Here is a 26117-nt window from a genome sequence, read left to right as displayed (position 1 = left end):
GAGGACCCCTTTTCTTCCTTCATCAACCGCGGACAAAGCGGTTACAAGTGAGGCTTAGCTAGGTCTGGGCAGTTAAATATAGAGAGTGTGTTTAATAACTGAGTTATTATTGTGAAACGGTGATAATATTTGCTTGGTGTTTGACCACTGTCTTAGTAATAGACTCATTATCAGAAAGACTAGTGTGAACGCAGTCTGATACAAATCCGGCCACTGGCTTCTGGTAGTGAAGTTAACTATGCTCTGAGTTGTGCATGAGTTCCAGGCTGCAATTGAGCTTCTGAGGTGCGCTCTTTTCTCTCTCTTTCCCCACATTTTACACTGACACACGCACCTTTCGGTAGACGCACACACATAGAGATCTGTGGCTTTCCAGACGCTGCAGAAACATAGATCAGGTAGAGACAGAGTTTGACTCCGTCTCTAGACAATAGACCAGGTTAGGAGACCTGTGTTCTGTGTCTGCCATCACGTGACCACGCTGCCATTTTGAGATATGTATGTATATGTATATATATATGTATATATATATGCATATATATATATACATATATATATATATATATGTATATATATGTATGCATATATATATATATATACGCACACGTGCCACGCTTGTTTGTTTATGTTTGTCTCTGTAGTTTAGTTTATAATAGTTGTTTGTTTGATTGAGTTTCATTGATTACCTTGATGTTTCTTTGTTAAATAAATTCTGTTATAATTTAAAGAGCAGTTGTTTGTGATTACTGTGTATTTGCATTGTGACTTAGGCTGGGTGAAAGGGCTTTGTGTTCGGATTTCACACCTTCAATTAAATACAGATTAATTATTGATGATATTGGTATTTAATTAAGTAATTTGATACTGATATTTGTAATATTTTGGTTGTTCCCTGTTTACAGGGTGGTGCCCCAAGGCTAATTAAACTCAGTTTAATAATAATTATTGATTTATTTTAATAATTAAGTAAACTTAATTATTAAATTTAATTCAACAACTAAATGTTACATCATAAAACCCCAACATAATGTTGCCGCAGTGGAAGGTCCCTACAATAGATACTTTATTGATCCCGAGGGAAATTGAAGTACAGAAGGAGTATGGAAGGATTTGGAGGGTGTTTGCTGGGATTTACAAAGTGACCTAAAAGGTTTTCTTTTCTTTTTTTCTCAGTTGTGTAGAAAGACTCAGGAGTGGAGCGCTGATGGGCGTATGTGGCGCTCCACGAGGCTGTAGTCCTTTGTTGCAGGTGCTGCGGTCGGCTCTGCGCTGCTTCATCCCCTCACTGTCAGGGTTAACACTTCCCGTCTCTCTTCAGCTGTCCTGTTCAATGAAAGACAGGAACGTTTTGGACGCCCCTCTAGATTTGGATCCACTCGAGTCAAATCAGCTTAATGGTTTGAATCTGTTCTGCAGTACCCGTTTTAAACACTAGGGGTCATCGTTCCATGCTGCTCCTTTAAGATTTAAGTCTACAAAACCAGTCAGTTAGGACACACTGACCACATCCTCTTCCTGTGTACTGAATCATTTAGTGCGACGACTTCACATCATTCTCCATCAGACGAGAACAGACAGAGAAGCCTGGTGTGTTTGGTTTGTATCCAACAGATCAGTTTATTAGATGTTTTTACACAGCAGGAGTCTGTCTGCACACAGTGACTCACTCTGCACACTTCATGTTTCAACATTTCTACTGCGAGCCACTAAAACACCGCAAAACAAACCCCCAACAGGAGAAATCAGAAACACTACCAAAAACCTAAAAAAAAAATATTCAATCATACAAACCAGAAATATTAGAAAACTATACACCATTAATGTGCTTGATGTCATTTCTGCATTACAAATAGGATTTATTTTTTTAATGTGATTTCATGTTCAGCTCTTAATAATGCTGCTGTACTCGTGGTTTTAGATCATCTACAACATGAACATGAAAACATCAAATCGAGAAGCTGAGAGGAGAAAGTCCTCCAGAAAAATCAGAAACTGCAATACTCACACGGCATTATCAGTCCTGAAACATAATTGCATATCACAGCTTCACACAGCCTCTTAAATATTCTCTCCACACTTTCTTACATGTATATATAATATACAAACCCTCCGCGGCTGATCCCGGCACAGCATGGAGACGACTGCAGCAAGAAAAATAAGTTAAGATGCGTTACGTCGCTAGTTCGGACTAGAAACTGGGAAAAAAAAAAAAAAATCTCTTCTCAACCAGCAACAAACGCCATCATGTCACACAGAGAGCGCCTGTCCTGATCCTGCTCTCTGAACGGAAGAAAAAGCAGCGGAAAAAAAACCCCACGAGTGATGCATCGTCCAGGGAGCCTTCAGTCAGAGCTGAGGGCCCGAAACGCTCCACGCAACTCAGAAGACTAATAAATAAGAGATTTAGAGTCTCCAGGTGCTCGTAGAGTCCTTTAAAACGACGGACAGAAGAGGAGAGAGAGCAGCTGGACGTACAGCAGGACTGTATTTACATCCACTACGGGTCACCAAATCCCCCAGTCCTGACTTTACCCAAGACTGCCATCAGCCACAAGAAAGAAGAGATCAGTGGGTTCATGTGGAGCCTTTCTGTCTGAAGGTTGCAGAGGTAGTTTCACATTGAAGACGGGATATGGATGCTGACTGAAAAGCGTCCAGTATTTGATTGAAACATCGTCCAGACTGTTGGAATCGACTCGGCGGGAGGAGAGACGCTTCGGTAACGGGCCGCTCTCTGTTAGCTGATCACCTCCTCACACACACACACAAACACACACCTCCATCTGTCTGCAGAGGAGGGGCTGATGCACAAGTGAAGGGCTGGGGATGGGGGGGAGGGGGGGGGGGGTCCCGGCAGAGTCCGCAGGCCCATTTGGCAGAGGAATACAAACCAAAGAAGAAGGCGGGGGGTGCAGGAGGGGGAGGCCGGGTTAAAGCTGGAAGCCCTCCATGGGTCCTTCCTGCTGCTGGAAGACAAACTGAGCCTGGTTCTGGTCCACCTGCGGGGCCAGGCTGGCATCCTCCTCGTCCACGCCGAAGTAATGCTCGATCAGGTCGAAGGCCTTCTGGTAGATCTCCTGGTTTTCATGACTCTGCAGGAACTCGATCTTATCCAGCCCTGGAAAAGGTTTACACACAGACATGAATAGCTCATTAAAGGGGGGCGCTTAGTGTCCCGTACCATGATCAAGCACTACTGCACCCCCCCCCCCCCCCACGCTGGCCTGCACTCACATGGCTCCAACAGTCAAACAGGATCTGAGTAAGGTTACATCTCGTACAAACATTGTAACAAGTGTGAGCGTCACGCTGCAGCGTTCAGCGAGCGTCACGCTGCAGCGTTCAGCGAGCGTGAGCGTCACAGCCTTACCGTACGCCTCCTCGATGAGAGCGCAGTACGGGTTGATGCCCGAGCCGTTCTGTTTGGCCTCCTGTTCTCCCAGTCTGAGGATGTTCTCCAGGCCGTTCAGAGACACCTGGACGATCTTTGAGTCCATCACCGTCAGCAGGTCACACATGGGCTTGATGGCGTTCAGAGACACCAGATACCTGTGTGTACACACACACACACACACACACACACGCGACCTTGAGTTTCAAAGAAAGTAGTTCAAACATTTGACAGGCTGAAAGTATTGATGGATATTTAGACATCAGTGGCAGAGACAGTGAGATACCTGATTTGTGCAGGCGTTCCCCCGGAGGTGGCGTTAGTGATCGCCCACGCCGCCTCCTTTCTTGTGCGGAACTCGGCCTTCTGAAGGATCTCGATCAAGACGGGAAAGATGTTTGCATCGATCACATTCTGAGGAGAGGAGAGTGGTGAGAGAGGGGACGCGACCTACGCAGCTTTTACACGACACTACAACTCGCATGGACCGGTGAAGGTAAAATCACTGTTTCGTTTCTTTTCTCAAAAAAAAAAATCTAAAAAAATAAAACTCAAAGTTTCCTGTCTGGACGACTTGAAGTCTGTATTCTGTTTCCTAAATGGTATTTTAATTGATTGTTAAGCGCTGAGAGAGAGCGAGAGCGAGAGAGCGAGAGAGAGCGAGAGAGAGCGAGAGAGAGCGAGAGCGAGAGAGAGAGAGAGAGAGAGAGAGAGAGAGAGAGAGAGAGAGAGAGAGAGAGCGAGAGAGAGAGCGAGAGCGTGAGAGAAGCTGTGAGCGACACAGAGGAGAGCGTGTTACCTGGATCTGAGCTCGGTTTCCTGCTGTGATGTTGGACACGGTCCAGCACGCCTCCTTCTTGATGGACTCCTTCGGACTGCTGAGGAGGTGGAGTAAACACGGAAGAGCTGAACAGTTCAAGATCACCTGAAATCACAAACAGGTTATTAGGATCATTTATCGACCACATGTGGGTCCAATGAAGTGAGCTCACACAAAGATTTACAAAGGTGAGACAACGAGAGTCTACCTGAGTCTGGATGTCGTCCCCTGTCACGATGTTTCCCACCGCTCGTAAAGCTGGAGAGACCACCTTATAGTCGCTGTGCCTGTAAACACAACATGGTTAACATGTAGAGAAACATCAGTGGCATCTGTAAGGGCTTCATCATGTGGACGGGATCAAGAACTTAACGTGTTCTCATTGTCTTCATTTTAAGGTCAAAATGTAGAAAAACTAATGCATAAAAAAATTAAAACATTCATGTTTGATGAAGAGACTCGCCTCCTGACGACTCACAGTACTTTCACATCCACACACTGTGTAAAGAGTCCGTCAGCATTAACATGAGCATTCATGTTCTGCCAATGAAGCAACAGGACAAACTTGGGGTTGAGTGTCTTGCCCAAGGGCACAACAGTTGTGTGGTTGCAGGAGCTGGGGATCGAACCCAAGACCTTCCAATTCTATGGCTGACCCAAAGCTGCTTCTTTTTTTAAAGCCTAGTTTTTGCTAAAAGAAGTCTCGTCTCCTGAGATGAAGCGTTTTTAAATGCTTTGCTCCAAATCTGAAGTCATAAACTCTGAGACTCGGTCTGATCTGTGGACAGTCTGTAAACACTTCTTACATGAGCAGCTCCACCAGTCTGCGGCAGACGCCCGAGTCGATCACAGTCTGGATCTTCTCATTGGGGCCATCCGACAGGTAGGACAGAGCCCAGCAGGCGTCAGCCAGCACGTCCGGGTCGCTGCTGAACAGCAGCCTGGACAGCACGCTGAGACACGGGGAGACCTGACATGGAGACACAGGGACAGATTCTGATAGACTGGACTCTGTACTGGAGGCGTGGCCCCGTCCTCGAGCGATCGTTCACAGACTCACCTTTGCAAAGTCAGGCGGTGGATTCTTCCCCCGGCACAGGTTGGACAGAGCCCACACTGCGTTACGGGTGGTTGTGAGCCGGTTGGATTTAGCGAGCAGCCTGCAGATAAAAACAGGACAAAGCAGCTGTTATCAGGTCTCATGAGACACAGCGAGACAGAGACAGTGAGGACACTTACTGCTGCAGGGACGGCAGGATGGAGCAGTTCAGCACGTAGTCTCTGCACTCTGCGTTGTCTCCAGCTATGTTCCCTAACGCCCACACAGCCTGAAACACACGGCGTTAGCACGGTTAGCACACATGCTGCACGATGGACGATGGCTCTTCTGCTCACGTGTGAGCTGCTCTCCTCTGACCTGCTCCTGGACGTCCTCATAATCAGAGTTCAGCAGCTCGATGAAGATGGGAACGGCTCCTGTCTCAATCACCACTTTAGTGTGCAGAAAGGTCCCGGAGGCGATGTTGGTCAGAGCCCAGGCGGCCTCGAACTGACACACAGAGACACACAGGAAGGCGTGTCAGGTGTTAATAATACTGCAGGTTAATGTTCTTCTGATTGATAAGTGTGACAGCTCGTGTCGGAAGAGAACCCGGAAGCATCAATAAGGACTTTTTTTTTTTGGTGATGTCACACAGATTATATCAAATGTGTTTTGTCACAAAGTTCATCTAGAGGCCGTGGAACAAAAAAAAAAGTAAACTCTTCCCTTGACAGACATCGAGCCAACACAAATCAACAACTACTGACTGAAGTTATCGTGCTCGGACCGAAGGACCTCAGAGTGACTTTCTGATCATGTAAGGAGGAGTTCTGTTCGATCAAGATATTTCCTTTACCGCTCACATGACACACATTTCAAGGAGAGCTTATTTTCACCTTCGTAATATCTCTAAGATCAGGCAGAGTCTGTGGCAGAACGATGCAGATGAACTAGTTCATGCCTTCATCACCTCCAGGTTGGATTACTGTAATTGTCTTTAATCAGGGAGCTCTGGCAGTCTATGACCGGGAGGCAGACACATGATAGACGATCTTGTTCTTACAGTTGGAGCTGGGGCAGGTGAAGAGGGACTAAAAGATCCACGTCTTCGTTCTGTGATCACACAGTCGGTACCTTCGACTTGAAGCTCTCACCTGCAGGGTGCAGTTTTCGCTCCTCTTCAGGAACTCCACAAAACGGTTGACGACCCCAGCTGTGGCGATGACCTCGTCTATGGGGGGGTTCGGCTCTGCACGGAGGAAGAGATCACAATTCACCTGTGACTAAACAACACCTGCTTGAAGTAGAGGTTTAACAGAGCCAAAGAGCTTTTCTCTAGTTTCTTACTCAGCAGAAGAAACAGATAACAGAATGAGGTGTAATGCAAAGATTTACGACATTAAGTAGAGAATCCTGGCGTGTCACACAAACCTTTGGAGAGTAGTTTCCTAAATTTCTGTGTAGCGATCAGCTGCTGGTCGGGGTCCTCAGAGAGGATCATCTGAATCATATCAGGAGTAATGACTCCATCCTGAGGTCACACATGAGGAGTACTCAGAATCAGGCTCAGATCAATCACAGCAACAGAAACAAACAAGAACCCGATCACAGCCAGGAAAAGAGACAACAAGTAAAGCGACACTTACACCTGTGACAGGTACAGTGGAGCTGACGTCTGGATCCTGGATCGGACACTCCAGCATCGACTCGTCACTCGAAGGAACACAAACGTTTCTCCTCTTGAACAGCTGTGGACACATTATCAACCTGCTGGTTAGACCCACGTGACACCCGTCTGCTGACTGATACGACCAGCACATCCACACACAGGAAGTAATCTGACAGGTACCATTGAAGTTACATGGCGTCCTTACTGCACGTTATGTATCCGCTTGCATCGGCACGCCGGCTGTCTGTTACATATTTCAGTCTCTGTGACTTTCAGTTTCATCTTACAAACAATAGGACATCTGGTGCTTTTACAATAAAAGGTGGACAAACCAGTTGATAAGTGTTGATTTGAACTGACGAGTTGTCCAATTACAACACTTGTTGATATTTGGCTCAAGGTGGCTATGCTTGCTCAGTTGTTGGTACAACAAGCTAACAAGCTCTGTCGAGTGAGAAAAGCGAGTGCCTAGTTCTTATGTTCAGCTACGCTATCGACAGAGAGGAAGTAGAAACAGAGCAGCCAGCGAGGTAAATGCGGTGCATTGCGTCGATCACGTGCAGGAAGGACACACCAATAGGAAACAATAGACTCAAGCTGATCGTGTTGCTGGCTTTGCCAGGGAGGATTGCCGATATGTAGAGAGAACTGTGAAGTTCATTTAAACGTTTATTATAAAACTACAGGGAGCTGGGAAAACTTTTGTTCTTGTTGGGATGCACGAAAAAAAAAAATTGAATGTCCATCCTTACTGTTCAACACTGCTGCAAACATTAAATATCAGACTATTATTATTTTCACATCAAATCAAGAATCCAAGTGTCAGTAAATGCTGTGTGTTGTGTAGCTGAGTTTAGGTCTAAATATCAACATAACTCATAACTTCAGCAGCTGTTGTTGTTGTTGTTACTGGCAGTTTAAGGACGACTGCAAAATGTAGCAGGCGATTATCCAGGCTCAATCTCTCCACCACTAACTGCTTCAGTAAAGACAGGGACTCCACAGCACTAAAACACGGTGGCAGGATAATGATGTTAGAGTCGGGCTGTCACTTTGTCAAATGAATGAGTGCACTTGTGTTTTAATACACAAACAGAGGACAGAGTGGCAGCACTCTGTCACATCAAATAACCAAGAGAGGTTTGAAATGTGGGTCACGGGTAATCGGGAGATTTAGGTTGGAGTTTAATGAGGGACTACACTGAATACAATTCATTTAGTGAAACTAAGTTGACTGTGAGCGAAAACAACTGAATGCGACGTGTTCTGAATCGGGCGTTTACCTGCTCCTCTCTCTTCTGTTTGCGGAGCTGGACTCCTTCCTCCTCTCTCCTCCGACGCATCTCCTGAGGATTCAACGCTTTGTTCTTGTAGCTCTTCATCCTGTAGTTGTCTTTTCCCGGACTCGCCATGGTGTCTACAACAAAATGCAAAAAGAAGGACAGACGTTTAATCATCAAATATTGAGGATTTCAATCTGGCAAGATTTGATCATGAACATCAGTTTTATTAATCCTGAAAGTTTTATTCAAATGTGTCGTTTGGCTGCAACCTTTCAGGAAAGGATTTGCATTATAATACCCACAATGTTGTGCAAAATTAATTGTAAAATGTCACTTCACGTGCACCTTTAAAATCAAAACAAACAGAAGCTGGAGGAAAAAAAAGAAAAAAATGTGGCTGGTTCAGTTAACAAGCTAACTTTTTATGACGAAACACAATAATAAGATAAAGAATGTAGTGAGGTTATCTCACTTCAACTATTTTAGTTCAGGGATTATCATGCAGACGGACCAAGAAGCAGCTTAAAACACGGCCGAATTTGCATTAAATACATTTTATAAAACGTAATTCACATAAAGATGTCTGTCTTTATGTTGCTCACTTCTTAATAATCTTTTTCATAACCCAACTGTAACAGCTGCTGATCTCACCAGGACAAAAAAAAACCTCAGCCCCATCTGCTGGACTGAAAGAGTAACTAACTAGCTCTAACCAAACAGCACGATGGTGCATAGGTAACAGTAACGCCTCACAGCGAGGAGGTTGCTGGTTTGAATCCTCGTCTTACGGGGTCTATATCAGTGTGGAGTTTACATGTTCTCCCCTGCTTCCTCCCACAGTCCAAATACATGCTTGATAGGTTAAAGGTCACTCTGGTTGTCTGTTTCTGTAAGTGAAGGGTGACGTTTCACTGTGGAATCAAATAAGCAGGTTGTTTGGTCACTGTCCTGTTTCAGTCAAAGTGGTGGACGAGTCAAGTTGGTGGAGGACAAATACAAGTCTGTTGTTGAATTTTGCTTCTTTTTAGACGTCTGTTTGCTTCTTGTACAAAACAATATCAAAAGAGGGAGTGATGTTGTGCTGATGATTGTCTTCGACACTTGGCCTGTGACCATGTTCACTAAACTGAATCACAGTAGAGCTAATATACAATGACAGAAATCCTCCTCACCAATAAACCAGTGGATCTAAACTGGTCTAGCCTCAGGAGGACCCACAACCAGCTCCTTCATGAAACAGTAGCGATTGTTTTAATATTTTCCAACCAATCAGATCTGTTCAATGATTAATTGTGCAGTTTGGACCCTGGAAGTATTTCAGTGCGTTATACACCTGTAACCCCGCGTGTCATACACCTGTAACCCCGCGTGTCATACACCTGTAACCCCGCGTGTCATACACCTGTAACCCCGCGTGTCATACACCTGTAACCCCGCGAGCCATACACCTGTAACCCCGCGTGTCATACACCTGTAACCCCCGCGTGTTGAACGCAGCTGTTTGCTGTGAGGTCAGATGTCAGAACAAGCCCCTTTATGAAAACACCCAGCTAGCTATGACTGCTAATAGCTACCTAACAGTAACAGTTACACAGCTGACCGATTATTATCTGGATTTAACCTGTTAAAATGTAGACGTGACGCACAGAAAAAAAATCCCATACAGTCCTACTAAACATATATTTGAGGAGTAAAACTATCTATCTCTTTATATCTTGCTTTTAATGAGCTAGCTTCGCGGCTAGCGTTAGCTCCGGAGCTAACGCGGTGTTGTGTCAAATATAACCGGTTTATTCGGTTAAAATAACAACAACAACAGTCCGTTCAAAGCTCTTACATTTAACTGAAGCGTATACAGTAATAATCTAACGTACCTGGTGATGCGTTGAGCCTTTTACGAGCTACAACCTTTGCTGCTTTACCTCTGTTTCTGAGAGCAAAATGGCGGCCTGTCGAAATCTTTCCCAGAAAACCGTTCGCGTCAACAACACCCGACGTCACTTCCGCCAGCTGTTGGCGGGTCTCTCCGGGAAAGCCGCTGAGATTTAATCTGCAAAATGCTGATTTAGAAATAAAATCATTTTAGAATAGAAAATCCGATGCATGGTTCAGGGATCACTGAAATCACATTTTGTTGTACTCAGTCCCATTGACGTTTTTAAAAACGTGTTAATACCATTTTTTGTAAGACTCAACAGTAAATAACAGCAAGGCTTCTACATGATACAAGAATTGATGTACAGTGTATAAATAATATGCAATTCATAAAGAAATGTTCATCATCTTCAAAACACAGAATATTAAAAATAAATAAATAAATACAAAGGCAGTTACAGATTTTCAGTCAAATCAATAAATAAACCAAATGAAAGTTGTCTCCACATTTCTCCTACAAAACGTCTCAGTCTAACTCGTGATGTAGTTGGTGGCTGAAGAAATGGGAATCCCCTTATTTAACCCCCAAAATGTTTTTTTTTCTTCTGGTGGCTCGTCCAGCAGAGGCAAAAATGTATTTGTTATAATAGACTTCTCCTGCACATTCAGATACTTACTAGTTATTTAGAGACAAAGAAGGAATTTCATCCCTTCACCAGACTACGAAAAAAAAATCAGCAAATTACTGAATATTGTCAATCAATCAATGGTGTGAATCAGAAAATATTTAGAAGCAAGTATACTTTGTGGATCAAGGGTTCCCAAACTTTACTTTGCTAAGGACGCCTCTGTAGTTGTAGCCTCTGTTGTGGAGCCCCTGCTTGCAAAAATGTCTTTAAATCCTTGTATATTATCTATTTATCATCATCTATTGGTTGAATATAATATATTTTCAATAAACACATCCCAGTGTACAATGTTTTATTGAATACTGTTTTAGTTCCAAAGTAAGATACCATGCATATAGCTGTGGCTACTTTGCAACCCCTGTCCCTGGGTCGGCTTTTAGGATTAAAACAGAATCATTACACTTAAAGAAATAGAGAAATAGTGATCCTTTAAAGAGGAGGTATCTCCCTATTTCACATTTTCAAACGATCCTCCTGTTGTCTAAATGAAACATCTGTGCTGAGCTTTGGTCCAAATATAAAAAGAATCAAGCACCGCAGAGGAGGTTTGTGACCCTGTGGAAACCAGCTCTCTCAGAACGCTCTGTTTTGGTGTGTGTATCTCTTTAAATACAATGACTCCCCCCTGAGTTTCCCAGGTAGACATCACTCCTCTGTAGAGAGGATAAAGCGTAATTCCTTAGGTTGGGTGGAGATACCAGGGTTTCTTTCTTTTCTTTTTTTTGTTTTACCAGAATCCCACTGTGACATCACAAGGAGGGAAAAAATTTGAAAGAATTATTCTCTGTGAGACTTATTCAGAACACAAACAAAGAGGACTGGATGGATTTATTTCACATTTTATGGGTCAGTAGACACTCAGGTTACCAATATATGTACTCAGAAACCCTGTCAAAATGTAAAATAAAAAACAAATAAACAAACATTGAACTCATTACAAATAAAAAACTGAATAACAATGAGAGGATGTATTAAGATGAAAGAATCAGTGCTCATTACAGCTTGTGTCTTAATAAACCTTAAACTCTTCCAGTTACATAAAAAAAAAAAGAAGAAAGAAAGTCTGTTGCTGCTTTTACCTTTTGATAGTGCTGATTTCCAAAGCAGACCTAATCAATGGATATCAGAAGTCTGACGTTGATGCTGAAACTACAGATTGTCAATATGATAACATCATCATCCCTTGAAAACTATTAAAACGGAAACACCAAGAGTCATAGTGATCCAATTTATAATGGTCTAGTATTTACATTGTAATTATTCCACAAATTAAATTTCTTTATACTGATAATACAGCATCAGACCAAACAGTCAGATTGCCGAGCTCATCGATCGCCACACAGCCAGCAGCGGAGCACGCACAGGACGGCCCGGTGTGTTAGCTTGAAACGTAGCGGTGATGATTTGTACAATTTGTAGATAACCTCCAGGACACAACAAAACAACATGACGGATTACGTCGAAGAGCAAAGGAACGAACTAGAAGCGATAGAGTCCATCTACCCGGACTCCTTCACAGGTCCGAATGACATGAAAGTTCCTACCTGGGAGCTAACAGGCTAACAGGAGAAGAAGCACACGTTTATTTAGGAGCTGCTTTGTTTGTTTCACCTCCGAGGACGAAAAGTGAAAAAACAGAAGTGTTGTAGTCACAATGTTTGATTGGCACGTGGGTGGATAGATGGATTTAATGTTTAAAAGTCACCTGAGCTAAATGTCAAACAGGCAGCTGTCTCTAAAGGCCTTTAACCACGTCCATTATTTCATTTCATTATAAGTCAAAGCCCATTCTTTAAGTACTACGAAGGTTTATATTATAACAGGGTTTAACGATTTGACTTGTTTTACAAAGTGATCAGGGTTGCCAGATCTGCTGAGAGAAACAAGCAACCAGGTCTCTGGAAATAAGCCCAAAACAAGAAGACTGTAATAGATGAAATTAAACCCAACAGCCATGACCAAATCTAAATCAAGATTTTCACCAACATGTTTAGACGACTTTACAATCATTTTGTGTTTTTGCTGTTGTGCATTAAAGCATATGTTAAGTCTAAATGTAATTTTCATTTTCACTCCTCGTCATCTGCAGTCTAAAAGTTTATCCTCCTTCACCAACTTGGTGAATTCTCACAGGAATGAATGACCGTCTGACAATGGACACATCCTCATGAAAATCTTGATTTTGCAAGATTGGCATGGCTGGATAACCATAGGCTACAGTTGTTGATCAAATTATATTTACTGTTTTGTTAATAGTACACAAAGTTCATCATTTTTGCTCTAAAACGTGAGCTGTCTGATTTAAAACTGAGCCAATCTGGTTGGTCAGGGTTGGAATCGGGGTTGTAGACATGAGACAGATCCTGGAGAAGGACAAACTAAATATCACGTTTATGTTTCGCTTTATTGTGGAGAGAATCAGGAAGAGTTCAGACCGGGAGCAAAACAAGTCCACATAAGTGAGACTGTAGACGAACGATGAGTGGCAGGCTGGTTGTTATGTTCATCAAACAGCCACGCAGAAACTCCGTCACTGATGCATGTGTGTGTTTGTAGTTCTTTCAGATGACCCCACCAGCTTCACCATCACTGTGACATCAGATGCAGGAGAAGATGGGGAAAGTGAGTACACTGATGTCTGTGTAGTTTCACACAGTGCATGTAGCTGTGTCACTGAAAAAAAAAAAACACCAACTGACTTTTACCGGTTTTTCTGTTTTCTTCTGGCAGTTGTGGAAACGTTATTAAAGTTCACGTACGTAGAGAAATATCCAGACGAGGCTCCGCTGTGGGAGATTCAGTCCCAGGAGAACCTGGAGGACGGTGACGTGGGAGAAATCCTCGCTTTACTCCAACAACAGGTCTGTGTGAACCTGCTGGGATCTCCATCACTGATGTCGTCTTTCTGTCTGTGATCCATCTGAGCAGGATGTGTTCAGTGTGATGTCATCCATGCATGATCGAATCTTTTTCATTTTATCTCCCCAATAAGAGCAAAGAAACCCTCAACCAAATGTCAAGGCTTTTTTTTTTGTGCTCAGCTGCAGCTTGTGCAGAAGACGTGGTGTGTTTAATCACTTAGAACGACTCTCATTGGTCACTTTTAATGGACAGATAACTTAAATTAAGAAATCGTGAAACTATGCTACAAACTGCCTGAGCATGAAAAACTGATGTGCAACACATGAAGAATAATTTCAAAAGGCTTGCCATCATCCAAAATTTAACATCAGCCCCTTTTTAAAAAGCAGCTTCTCTTTAAGGAACTAAATCCTGCAGACATGGTTTTTAACATTTCCATCGCAGCTTGAAGTCCCCGGAAGATTCAGGCCGGTAATAAAAGTAACTGCACTACGCCAGCAGTCCAGTAGGTGGCGGTAAGAAGTAGAAGAGTTCAAGGAGACAGACAGGCCAGCACCATCATCATTAACCTGTTAGCATGGAGGAGGTTGGGCTTGGCCTGTTTTTGATCGTGAAGCAGATTCAAAAGAACTCGACTGGAAGTTAGAAGAGTTTTAAAATCCTCCTCATGTGCCTGACCAATCAGAGATGTTCAGCACTCCAGGCCCTGCCCCCCAGGTCCCAGGTCCTCTCCCTGAGCAGGGTCTTTTTTCTTTTTTTCTTTCTTTCTTCTTTAACCCTGCGGTCAAAATGCACATAGTTCCTCAAAAGGTCCCAAGTTGTGAAAGTGTCTTTGGTGGAAAAGAGGGCATTTATTCACCATGTTTCTGCATTACATGATGTCAGGTTTATCAGCTCCACCACTTATGTCTCCAGGTTGTCCTTGGATTTCTCCGGGGTTTTGTCTCCATATTGTAGGGATGTGTAATAAATCTTTTCTGCTCCATCAAACGCCACAGACGAACCTCTCCAGCTGCTCCAGTGTGTTTCCTTGGTCTGAATAAAGAATGTGTGCGATGTGTGCAGGCGGAGGAGAACCTGGGCATGGTGATGATCTTCACGTTGGTCACTGCCGTTCAGGAGAAACTCAACGAGATCGTCGACGTGATGAAACACAGACGAGAAGAAGAGAAACTACGGAAAGAGAGAGAGGCGGAGGAGGCGGAGAAGGTAGGAAAGGAAGCGTGAAAATAATTCAACATTATTATTAATCACTGTTGGATCTTTAATTACAATCACATTGTTTAGCTCTCGTTTCGAACATGCCGCTGTCAGACATTTGACACGTGTGTGTGTGTGTTTGACAGGTATTGTTCCAGGGTACAGTGGTCACCATTGAGAACTTCCTGGCATGGAAAGCGAGGTTCGAGCTGGAGGTGGACGAGCTGAGGAGGAGACGACAGAAAGAGGAAGAGCAGGGGGGCAAAATCAAGCTCACGGGTAAACTCCTGGTGCTCTCTGTGAAATGAACTGGAAGTGAATCACGTCAGTGTGCAGACTGAAGAAAATGTGACGTTTTGCTTCACCAGGTAAACAACTGTTTGAGACTGATCACAACCTGGACACATCTGACATCCAGTTCCTTGAAGACGGTAAGAAAACCAAACAACAACAGAAGCCTTTTAACAAAATACCCAACCAGCCAAACTAAAAGAGAAAGAAACAGAACAAAGTAAACAAAAAGAGATGAGAGCCATGATTCGAGTTTATTATGAAGAAGAGCAGGTATATACACATATATTGACTTATTTTGGGGTCCAAATGACAAACGGGTACAAAATGAATCTTGTAGGTTTCTTCATCCATTACTGGAGACGCATGTTGCATCAGCTGCAGGATAATCCTCCTATTGGAAATCTTCTTCCTGTCACTGACAGGTTGAGATAGTTATTCTCAGTGTTTGACAACATCACAGAGAGGATCCCTCCTCGGAGAGAGACGACCATGTTCAAGACGAAGAGAGTATTTTAAAGCAGCAGAGTCGCCTGTACGATGCTGGAAGCAGAATGTTTGTCTTTGTATTGATGCTACGTGTAGTTCAACAAAAGAGCGGAGAACATGCTGACGAGCAGAAAACAGAACGCACACGGAGATCATAGTGGTCTTAAAGTCTGTGCACTGGTCACAGGATGTGAACGACTCCAGCTCCTTCCACTCGCTCGATTATATCCTGCTGCGTTCTCACATCATGAATCCTCAGGGTGAAGCTTCCTAACAATAACTCAAGAAGGTAAAAGGACTGAGTGAGGTGTTTTTGAAGATCCTTTGTCACAGCTCTGAGGAGATTCAGGGCGCCGCTGATCGTTGTCTAAATAAAGGAGTAAAAGTCTTAAGTGAACGATGGATCCAGTGGAGAGAGAAATGATTGTGACGCACTCCTTCTTTTCTTCTTCTGCAGGCGGAAACAACGTAGAAGTGGACGAGTCTCTGTTCCAGGAGATTGATGACTTGGACCTGGACGAGGACGACCCAGACTTTGACCCGTTAGAGATGGGCAGTGATGAAGACTAAACTAGGATCAGGACTGAGGACTGACTGGACCGCACCGGATCTCTGGGACCGTGTAATCCAACAGCTGCTTTCATTTTGTAAAGACTCTCACGGCAGCTGGAGAGAGAATCTGCAGAAACACAACGTATACATGAGTGTTCGTCTGTATGCCTGAATGATTACATGTCTGACCTCGCTCTGCTGCTGTGTGACAGCGCGGATGTTCGGCCAGTAGGGGGCAGTACACTGTCATTAAGTGAGTCCAGGGAATAAAAAAGTATTCAGACACACAGTGCTCTCCTAAATGAATAAACTCTTTTACAATAACAAGTGAGCGTACTCCATTGACACCCTTGATTGAATAAAATAAACAATAAAAACAAAGTGTAAAAAGCAGAAGCAGTAATTTAAGATCCCGACCCTGAAAACATGGACGCTGTGTAGATTAAAAGGAGAATGTGTGGAAAACATTGAAACTAATATTTGATTAAAAGATGCACAGAGACGACATCTTAAATGTTGAAACTCAAACTTTGGTTTTGGAAGTTCACGTTTTTTTTTTAATTTGATGGAAAACGTCTTTTTTTGTTAAGAGTTCAGCGTGTAGCTGTCATGATTGGCAGGTAGACACGATGTATAGAATAGAATAGAGTGCCTTTATTGTCCTTATACAATTGTACAACCAAATTATTTGGCTTCACCTTGAAGTGCACACCGCTAAAGTCAAAAGAAAAAAATGTGAAAAAAGAAGCTCCAGTTCAGGTAAGATGGGCTGTGTATTGTAGGACTCATTTACAGGTAGCAGCATAATAACTAACCCGCCTCAGCTCCAGCTCTCAGTCTGTTAGGGTTGACTGGACGTTAGACTGAGACAGGATTTCCATCACGGCGGCTGCTGCCGATGAGACTGCAGATCTCCCAGCAAGAACAGACAGGTGCTTCTATGCTAATGCTAATATTTACAGAAGTAAACAATCTGTCTCTTTTAAACACGATGCAGTAAAAGCAGAAAGAAACAGTAAAAACTCAAACTAGTCAAGTCAAGTTTATTGAAAGGAACACTAACTATGACACTTTTTCACAGAGACATTTGACATGACATTTAATGAGATGAAAATGATTTGATGACATTTTATCTCAAATAGTAATCTCCATGGCCAGGTTATTCAACAGGATTAAAGCAATCTGATTGGATCTTTTAATCGGGTTGTTGATCATCTCAGGTCCCGGTTTTTATTCAGATCAGACCTCGGGCTGTTGTTACTTCTGTTGGATCAGGATAACTTTAAAGATAAAAAGTCAGGATTATTCTGTTGAGAGCTGGATTTAAACTGTTACAGGAGAGAAAGAAAGAAAACCATCAAACTAAACACCATTTTTTTAAGGTTGTTGATATGATACAGAGCAGATACGGTAGACATCAGGGTTGTAAGAAAAATGAGGGATTTATATAATCAACCAAAAAGCATCAGTATCAAACATTAAACACTCGGGAGTAACTTGGAGAATCTTTGATTCGTGCGCCCCCCAGTGGACAGAGTCTAAAGCGCCGCTGATCTGATTTGGTTATCCTTTAAAATCTGGATCAGGTTGAGCCAACCAAGTTTTTTAAACTAGCGGGATAAAGTGAGCTGGATTACGTGATTGTAGAGCAGAAGTGTGTCACCACATCTGGATCATTTTTACTTGGATGAAATCCTTCTGAACAATCAGTCTCGTGCCATCATGTGCACCATGAAACACCTAAGTCCTGCCATGGATGGATGGATGGATGGATGGATGGATGGATGCCATGGATGGATGGATGGATGGATGGATGGATGGATGGATGGATGGATGGATGGATGGATGGATGGATGGATGGATAGATAGATAGATAGATAGATAGATAGATAGATAGATGGATAGATAGATAGATAGATAGATAGATAGATAGATAGATAGATAGATAGATAGATAGATAGATAGATAGATAGATAGATAGATAGATAGATAGATAGATAGATGCTTTATTGATCCCGAGGGAAATTCAAGTAAGAAGCTTTCTGGTTTGATTTCCCATCAGACAGGAGCCTCTCTGTGTGGAGTTTACTTGTTCTCTCCGGCTTCCTCCTCACAGTCCAAACCACAGACAAAACACATGCTCATTAGTTTACCTGCTGACTCTAAATTAAAGGTGTGAGAGTGTCTGGTTGTTTGTCTCTATACGTCAGCTCTGTGATTGGCTGGTGAACAGTCCAGCTGGGATCTGCTCCAGCTCCTCCCAAAGCTGGACGGTAAAAGCAGCACATTATGAATGGATGGTTTGTTTTAATGTGACTTTTTGTCGTTGTGTTTGTCGTGCTGAGGACGTGGAGTCGATATCTGCTGACATCGGAGGACGAGACGAGTTCACAAAAAAGACGAGAGACAAACGTGTCAATGCATCACCTTTTAATGAAGTTCTTCTATACAAAACGTCTCGTGATGACAACATGACTTTACAAAAATATAATTTACATCTGCTCAGGATGACAATCATTTCATAATATTTCAGAAGCTGTTCACTCAGTTCGATCATCCAAACCAAAAAGATGATGACTGTATTAGATCAATAACATAATCAGAATTATTCAAAGTGTCCAAACACTGTTTTTTTTTTTACAAAGGTTTTCTAAGAGATGAACACAATCAGTGGATCACAGGAGAGCCTTCACACAAGTTGCCTTTTGGGACTTTAAATAGATTCAGGACTTCCAATCAGCTAATCAGCCACTCTCTGGATAATCAGACAGACTTTATGCACTTTTTCAAACCCAACCATCCCATCGTCTTTCCTATGAGGGATCAATGTGAGGTCTCCAATCAAGAATATAACAAAGAGTGCGCTCTACACCTTCTCTCGATGAAGAGGTTAGCCACAAAGGCTAACATGCACATGGACAGTGTTGCAGCAGGAAACCAGCTCATATAAATAATGTTTTCCTCTGCATCGTGCAGAGTTCATGTAGCTGCGGCTGTGACTCTTCTTCTTCTTCTTCTTCTTCTTCTGTGGTTTGTCCTGAGGAGTTGTGATCACTTTATGTCCCTGAGGTCCCAGATGAATGACAGAGGGAAGTCCTGCATCTCTCTGTGGAAAACCTCGTTGAACCTCTCGTTCTGAGCCACGGTGAAGTGATTCTTCCAGTCCCCGATGGTGCCTGAAGTGCACGCCACATAACAACGGAAGGTCAGTTACTCATTAACACACTCCTCTGGTGTCCCCGCACCAGATCGTTCCCAGCAGGTTGACTCTTCAGGAGTAACCCCGATCTCTTTAACTGCTCGTTTAACTTCAGCATGAAACATGTCCAACAGTGTCTTTGTGTCTGTCTCACCTTTCCTCATGAAGCGTCCCTGGCTGTGGTCGAGCAGGTCGTCTGAAACCTGCTCGTAAGACGCCTGAGGGATCTTCTTCATGTTTTTGAAGGTGCTGTGCTTCACCACGTCGGCCAGCTGCTCCTCCGTCAGATCTTCACCCAGGAGAGTGGAGATCCTCTTCACCACCGACGGCAGGTCCTCCACACACACACACACACACACACACACACACACACACACACACACACACACACACACACACACACACACACACACACACACACACACACACACACACACACACACACACACACACACACACACACACACACACACACACACACACACACACACACACACACAAGCTATTCAAATAGACTGACAGAACACTGTGAGCAGACAGACAGATGAAAAGATGTGAGCTCCTACTTGGATCATTTCTTCATAAGTGATGAACAGCATGTTCATGTCATCGCTGTGAGAGTACCACGTCTTAATGTGCTCGAACCAGCTGCCTCCAAACACTGCAGAGAAAACACACACACACACACACACACGCTAATGAACACACTATAGAAGTAACACGTGAGATTATACACCTGAGCAGAACTCTTCTCACCTCGGTCCGTCATAAATTTCTCAAAGAAATCATCAAAGTCTTTTGGGGTTTCCAACATGTTTGCAAAATTATGGAAGTGGAAGTAAGACACGAGGATGTCTTTGGGATTTCTCGCCACGTAGATCACCTGAAACAAAGGACATGAAAAGTCTGCTGAACTCCTTCCTGTGTGTGACAATATGTTCATTTAAAAAAAACGCATTCCTCCCAGAGTTCACAGGGTGATGGGTCGAAAAGTCACATGACATACAGCAAACAACAGGAATGCAGTGTAAGACATCCACTGAACTAAATGATGACGCTCTCCTCCTCTGTGATCATGAAGGAAACATGCTGTGTTGAAGCTTCTCTTCAACAATGCAGCAGCCAGTATGTCCTCCTTCTAACTTTAGATTCTGCTCCTGAATGCTCTGGATTTGATTGGACCAGAGAAGGTAGGCGGGGCTTTGAAGGCCGTTTTGGACGCCCCTGGGTTTGCCAGATATGAGAGCAGTTATCAGGTGAACAGGTGTTGCAGCGATGGAAGCGGGCAGTGGAACTGCTTCAGATAGAAGTGATTGTACCCGAGCTAAAAAGCCTCTGCATGTTTCTAATAAGCTCCAGCAGCAGAAAGCTGCTCAAACTAGGATCAATGTTGGAGATGCTTTTGAAACATGGAGAGAGGTTAGAACGCAGAAAGCTTTACAGACCCATGCAGAGCTGGCTAAACACTGAAGCTACAGTGTCCACCACATGCAGAGCTGGCTAAACACTGAAGCTACAGTGTCCACCACATGCAGAGCTGGCTAAACACTGAAGCTACAGTGTCCACCACATGCAGAGCTGGCTAAACACTGAAGCTACAGTGTCCACCACATGCTGACCTGTGTGAGCATCCACTCTAGAGAGGAGGGGGCAGAGCCAGCTCTCTGTGATGATTAGCATCTGAACTGCAGTACCCATTTTAAACACTAGGTGTCAGAGTTACATATTGCTCCTTTAAAGCTTTGGTACTTTTGGGTACTACCTCCATGATAACGTACTACAATCAGTTTGTGCAAAAACATGAAGTTCTGATATCACTTTGTGCATAGAAACAGAGAATTAAACGGTGGTTAAAAGCACAAAGATCAGATGTAGTCAGAGCATGTTAAACATGATTACAGACCTTTCCCTTCCTCCTGCTCAGAGCTGCAGGCATGAACTTGTACTGCAGGTGTGAGACCCTGCGGCGGGGCGAGGGGGCCGAGATGAAGGCCTCTCTGTTACCCTTCAGCTCCAACCAGGGGATCAGGTCCGAGTTATTTTTCTCCTGAGAGACGGCTGTCAGGTCTCCTTTGGCTTCAATGAGCAGCAGGATCTGTTGCATCCAGATGGTCCCTGAACACAACATCATCATCATCATCACTCTTCCTCTCTGTGCATCTTTATACAGGTCAGACAGTGTGCAGGATGTGCTTAACATCTTTACTAGTATCGTATGGTAGTTTAATGTTTCTGGTGTTGACCACAGCAGACACACAGCATGATGTGCAGTCACTGAGTGTGTGAACAACAGAACCTCAGAGGAGTGACTTTAATATGCACAGTTTTACACCTGCAACATAGAAGAGAAAATAGTGTACAGTTTCCACAACAACTTAAAGTTAGTTTTATTGGGGGAAAAAATCAGATTATGAGGAATAAAATAATTATTTTTTAATGCCTTTAGTGTGGAGGTCAGCGACAGAGAGGGCTGGGAATGACATACAGGAAGTCACAGGTCAGACTTGAACCCAGGCTCCCCACTTGTAGCCTCTGTTCATCTAAATCAGTGATTCTCAAAGTGGGGTCCACGAACCACAGCTTGGGGGTCCGCAGAATAATTTACAAAAAAATTGCAAAAGTTGAACATTGAAAAAGCATATCTACAAACTGGGACTTCGTGCAACATTAAAATCAGCTGCTTTGTCCACTTTAGTTTTGTGCCAACAGATGAACTCAGATATGATCGTGACATGTCTGTCGCTTCATAGTCCCAACGACAAAAAGGCAAAAAAAACACCTTGGAGCTCACATTTTCTCAAAGATGATAAAATTAATTGGAAAGTATAAATGTAGCCTACATAGCATATGGATACATTGTATTAACATAATGCTAATCAACGTTACAATCATGAAGAGTCCTTAGAAAAATGTGTCACCTGAAAGGGGTCCATGGTCTAAACAAGTTTGAGAACCCCTGCTCTAAACTACGCAGGGTCAATCCCTTTTTTGTTCAAGTTGAAAGTATAATATGTTTTGGTAATATTGTGCCTTCTGTGTGAGGGTTGTCACGACGATACCAGGATGTTTACAGTTGTTCTGTTTGGCCCTGTTATCTCTCTCTGCCTGCTGCACACAGGAGGAGGCCGGGGTCTGCGCTCCCTTTCATCCCAATATTTAATCCCTTTTATTTCTTACAGTAAAGCTTGTGGACGGATTATTTTGATTCTTATGTGGCGTCTCGTCCTCATATGTTTTGCTCCTCAGAGGACGAAAGCCTGTTTGTGCTAAATGTGAACAGCACTGCTACTGAAACATCAGACTCCTTAAATAATCACATGTACGAGTCACAATGCTCCTGTCAAGATCATTTTAACCAATCAGAGCAGAAATTGGAGCTCGGAAACAGGAGTCGGGATTGGTTTGCTCTTTGAGGAAGAGGAGGACGAGGAAGAGGATCAGGAGTGGCGAGAGGAGAAGTGCAGATCAGCGCTGGATTACCTGGTCCAACATCATGCAGGACGTCTGGTTCATTGTCCAAACTCCCTATGATGCTCCACCAAGCTAAGCTAACCTTCACGTTTGGTGCAATGTGCCAAACACTTCCTGCAGATGGGAACTTCCGCTGACACTAAGACTGTTGCTTCGATAGAAGAAACTGCCCTCAGCACAGGAAGACGCCAGCGTTCACCAGAGAAGGAAAACATCTTCATCAAAGCTGGACAAACAAGTGGCCGACAGATGAAAACAAGGACATGCATCCTATTCACTTATAGCACCTTCTATAACGCAGCACCCAAAGCCACACACACAGCTGTTACATGCTTCTGTCTTATAGAGCATCAAATAAACATGAATGTAGTTTGCATTCAAAACACCAACATCAAAAGTCTTCATGTGTGAGGACATGAAAGATATTCTAACACACAGCTGTGTGGAACAGAGGACCTGCTCATCCACATCAGCTCTGACACGTGATAGAGGGGGTGCTGCATTTTAAAGCAATGGTGAAAAGTAATGCATTTTGTGTTTTAAGATTTGCCCAATCGTGATTTGGAAAGATGTTAGACTTAGACTTTTATTTATTGTCATTCAAACTTATGCTGCAGAAAAGAATGAAATTTTGTTGCATTGGCTCGCAGAACAAAAAACAGCAACAAGTATTTACATAAGGTAAGTAGTATTTATAGAATAAGGTGCAGATATAAAAAATATATAAATACAAAAGTTTTGTTTGAAATTACTATATAGATAAATATTGCACAACTACGCACGCACAAAAGGTCATGTATCTGAGAGAGACCAACACGGTGGAGCATAGAGTGGAGCAGCTGGACGTCATTTTGAGGACACAGCTGCGTGTGTGTGTGCGTAGCTTTATTTTGTGTGTGTATGAAAAGTAAAAACTGTAACACAAATACAATTTGATTGCCGGGGCAAAGCATGTCAACGGGAAGCAGCGCCATCTAGTGGCTTAATCAGGATAGGAACACCAACATGCCTCCCTCACCTAAAATAAAGCTCTGTTAATTAACTAGAGATGTGAACTTTGAAGATGAAAAACAAAATGATGATCAATGTCTACATCTCTTTGGGCCCTCGGCAAAAATTATTCAATTACTCCACTTCCTCTTTTTCTGTTTGTTTTTTTTCTCTCCGATATATCAATAATTCTTCTTCATTTTTATTGAAGTTGACTTCATTGACAAACTTGTGTCTACAATGATGCACGCAAAGTTTGGCAGAGGAAGAGAGTGAGTGCCCTCAGGGAAGCTTCCTATAGTTGCAACAAAACAAACCCAAAAAAAAGCACATTTTGGGTCACCGCTTTTGCTTATGTATGAGAGCAATTAGGGACCTGTTCTTGGGCCCCAACCAGTTTCCTGCCTTGCCTGTTGACACACAGCGCCTCTGTGAATGCTGGTTGGAGGGGCCCCTGGTTGGAGGGGCCCCTAACTTCGGTGAAGTTAGAATCACTTCGCGGATCAATTGGGCTGTTCTGTTTCAGTGTCATCTAACTCACTCTTGATTATACTTCAACACTTAAGTTGATCAAATGAGGATAAAAATCATCGTTTCATTTTAAAGTTTGCACACTGAACTTTTACACCCAAACATCAGCCAAACCACGGAACAGAAACTTTAACCGTAAAAGTAGCAGCCTTTAAAGATCAAGCACAAGTGTCTGACCTGACTTTGGATAGGTGATGACGAACACGTCCGAGTCGCGGACCTCCAGGTCGTAGATCTGATCCACATCCTCCGGGTCGTGAATCCCGCTGATGAGCCTGAACCCTCTGTGAAGGACCAGGTCGTGGGTCTGAGACTCGTTCGCCTCCATCAGAGCTGAAGGACAGGTGAGTTTATGAATGAACGGAGCTTCACTGCACGGAAACTTTTTCAAACAGCAGCCGGTTGGGTTTTTTTTCCTTTAAAGCTTGGAACATGTCACTTAAATATTCGTCGAAAGGGACAATGTTCCTCAATAATTCCAAGAATTAATCGATTAACCGCAGTGAAGATGCGCCGATAATTAAATAAAAAGTAACATGTTTCTCACCTGCTGTGTTCTCTGCAGCGGGACTTTAATGTGATCCTTCAGTGTTATCATCGCGAAGTGTTTATATGAGGCCAGACTCCAGCTGAACCTCCTCCTCCTCTTCTTCCTCCTCCTCCTCCGTTCACCTGCTGACTGCGAGCAGCACGTGCTAGAGAGAAAAACAGAACAAACTGAGAACTTCCTGTTCTCACCACACCTCCCTGCTGACTGAGGAGGAGGAGGAGGAGAAGGAGGAGGAGGAGGAGGAGGAGGAGGAGGAGAAGAAGAAGAAGAAGAAGAGGGAGATTCGGAAGAGAGGGGATAGCAGGAGGATGAGGAGAGGAAGAAAGGATGAGGAGAGAAGGGGGAGAAGAGAAAGAGAGAAGGAATAAGAGGAGGAGAGGGAGAGGAGCAAAGGAAGAGAGGGTATCAAAGGAGGAGAAAAGAATAAAAAAGAGGAGGGGGACGGGAGGATAAAGGGAAGGAGGAGATGAAAAAGAAAAGAAAAAAAGAGTTTAAGGAGGAGGAGAGAAGACAGGTGTAGTGAGTGAAAGGAAAATAGAAGAAAAGAGGAGGAACTGGAAAGAGATGAGGAGAGGGAAGAGGAGAAAGGAGGTCAGTACGTCAGCAGAGTGTCAGCTGATCTCAGTTCAGTTCTGTCTCTAAAGAGTTAGGACAAAATGTAAACAGATCCCGAGATGTTTCATAAGAGGACATACAAACACACACAATGTCTTCTTTTGTGTTTGTGTTTTTACCCACAGCGCTAAATCCAGTTTCCCTGCAGGGACAATAAAGGTCAGAACACAACTGAATGTAAACAGAGAGGGGGCGGGGCCTGTCCCAAGAGAGCGAGAGAGAGTGTCACCTCACATGAACCCCCCCCACACACACACACACACACAGTAACAGTGGTTCCCAACCTTTTTTTTGGCCCGTGACTTCACTTTGTCACTTTGCCTTCACAAACCTGTGACTCAGGTGAGTCTGTTGAGTGAGCGGTGTCAGGGGGCCGCCTTAGGAAGGGAGGATATCCTACTGTCATTTACAACTTTGCACATTTGGTTTAAAGTCTGTCGGCCCTCAGGGTCCCCCTATACTGGTCTGGGGCCCCGGGCAGTTGCCTGTCTTTCATGTTTGAACCCCAGCGCCCCTCACCGTGGGAAATGCATGCATCCTCTGTGAGGGTGGATTACCACACGGGCCTAATGGGCCCAGGGGCCCAGTAACTCATGTC

General features: G+C 43.6%; 3 protein-coding genes across 3 annotated transcripts; 1 reads left to right on the top strand and 2 right to left on the bottom strand.

Annotated features, from left to right (window-relative positions):
• Positions 1–1592: 1592 nt before the first annotated feature.
• On the bottom strand, positions 1593–10208 carry kpna5 (karyopherin alpha 5 (importin alpha 6)). The gene is made up of 14 exons (XM_079343665.1): positions 10080–10208; positions 8206–8339; positions 6900–7001; positions 6685–6784; positions 6408–6502; positions 5629–5760; positions 5451–5539; positions 5272–5371; positions 5018–5181; positions 4420–4498; positions 4191–4316; positions 3678–3805; positions 3371–3549; positions 1593–3118 (listed from the first exon to the last, which is right to left on the bottom strand). Exons 2-14 carry the CDS (start codon positions 8332–8334, stop codon positions 2931–2933), a joined length of 1611 nt encoding a protein of 536 aa, XP_079199791.1. The 5' UTR covers positions 8335–8339; positions 10080–10208; the 3' UTR covers positions 1593–2930.
• A 1876-nt stretch (positions 10209–12084) lies between these two features.
• On the top strand, positions 12085–16490 carry rwdd1 (RWD domain containing 1). Its single transcript, XM_079344334.1, has 7 exons — positions 12085–12288; positions 13326–13391; positions 13500–13630; positions 14697–14840; positions 14978–15110; positions 15200–15262; positions 16069–16490. Exons 1-7 carry the CDS (start codon positions 12216–12218, stop codon positions 16179–16181), a joined length of 723 nt encoding a protein of 240 aa, XP_079200460.1. The 5' UTR covers positions 12085–12215; the 3' UTR covers positions 16182–16490.
• Positions 16491–18578: 2088 nt separating this feature from the next.
• LOC306823838 (amine sulfotransferase-like) lies at positions 18579–25057 on the bottom strand. The gene is made up of 7 exons (XM_079343701.1): positions 24902–25057; positions 24532–24687; positions 21266–21477; positions 20119–20245; positions 19929–20023; positions 19517–19697; positions 18579–19339 (listed from the first exon to the last, which is right to left on the bottom strand). Exons 2-7 carry the CDS (start codon positions 24680–24682, stop codon positions 19215–19217), a joined length of 891 nt encoding a protein of 296 aa, XP_079199827.1. The 5' UTR covers positions 24683–24687; positions 24902–25057; the 3' UTR covers positions 18579–19214.
• Positions 25058–26117: the final 1060 nt, after the last annotated feature.

The sequence above is a fragment of the Symphodus melops genome (assembly GCF_947650265.1).
Source record: "Symphodus melops genome assembly, chromosome: 5".
NCBI lineage: Eukaryota > Metazoa > Chordata > Actinopteri > Labriformes > Labridae > Symphodus > Symphodus melops.
Note: the sequence above shows the minus strand (reverse complement) of the source record. Positions and strands in the feature narration are given on the sequence as shown.

Bases quoted from the DNA above. Each gene is read 5' to 3' on its own strand.
- kpna5 (XM_079343665.1), bottom strand. From the start codon at position 8,334: ATGGCGAGTCCGGGAAAAGACAACTACAGGATGAAGAGCTACAAGAAC. The intron at 6,503-6,684 runs GTTTGTGTGACA...TCCTCCGTGCAG, and splicing joins TAGGAAACTACTCTCCAAAG to AGCCGAACCCCCCCATAGAC. The intron at 4,317-4,419 runs GTAGACTCTCGT...TTGTGATTTCAG, and splicing joins GGGACGACATCCAGACTCAG to GTGATCTTGAACTGTTCAGC.
- rwdd1 (XM_079344334.1), top strand. From the start codon at position 12,216: ATGACGGATTACGTCGAAGAGCAAAGGAACGAACTAGAAGCGATAGAG. The intron at 13,631-14,696 runs GTCTGTGTGAAC...CGATGTGTGCAG, and splicing joins TCGCTTTACTCCAACAACAG to GCGGAGGAGAACCTGGGCAT. The intron at 15,263-16,068 runs GTAAGAAAACCA...CTTCTTCTGCAG, and splicing joins CATCCAGTTCCTTGAAGACG to GCGGAAACAACGTAGAAGTG.
- LOC306823838 (XM_079343701.1), bottom strand. From the start codon at position 24,682: ATGGAGGCGAACGAGTCTCAGACCCACGACCTGGTCCTTCACAGAGGG. The intron at 20,024-20,118 runs GTGAGAAGAGTT...TTTTCTCTGCAG, and splicing joins GAAATTTATGACGGACCGAG to TGTTTGGAGGCAGCTGGTTC. The intron at 19,340-19,516 runs GTGAGACAGACA...CGTGCACTTCAG, and splicing joins GGGACGCTTCATGAGGAAAG to GCACCATCGGGGACTGGAAG.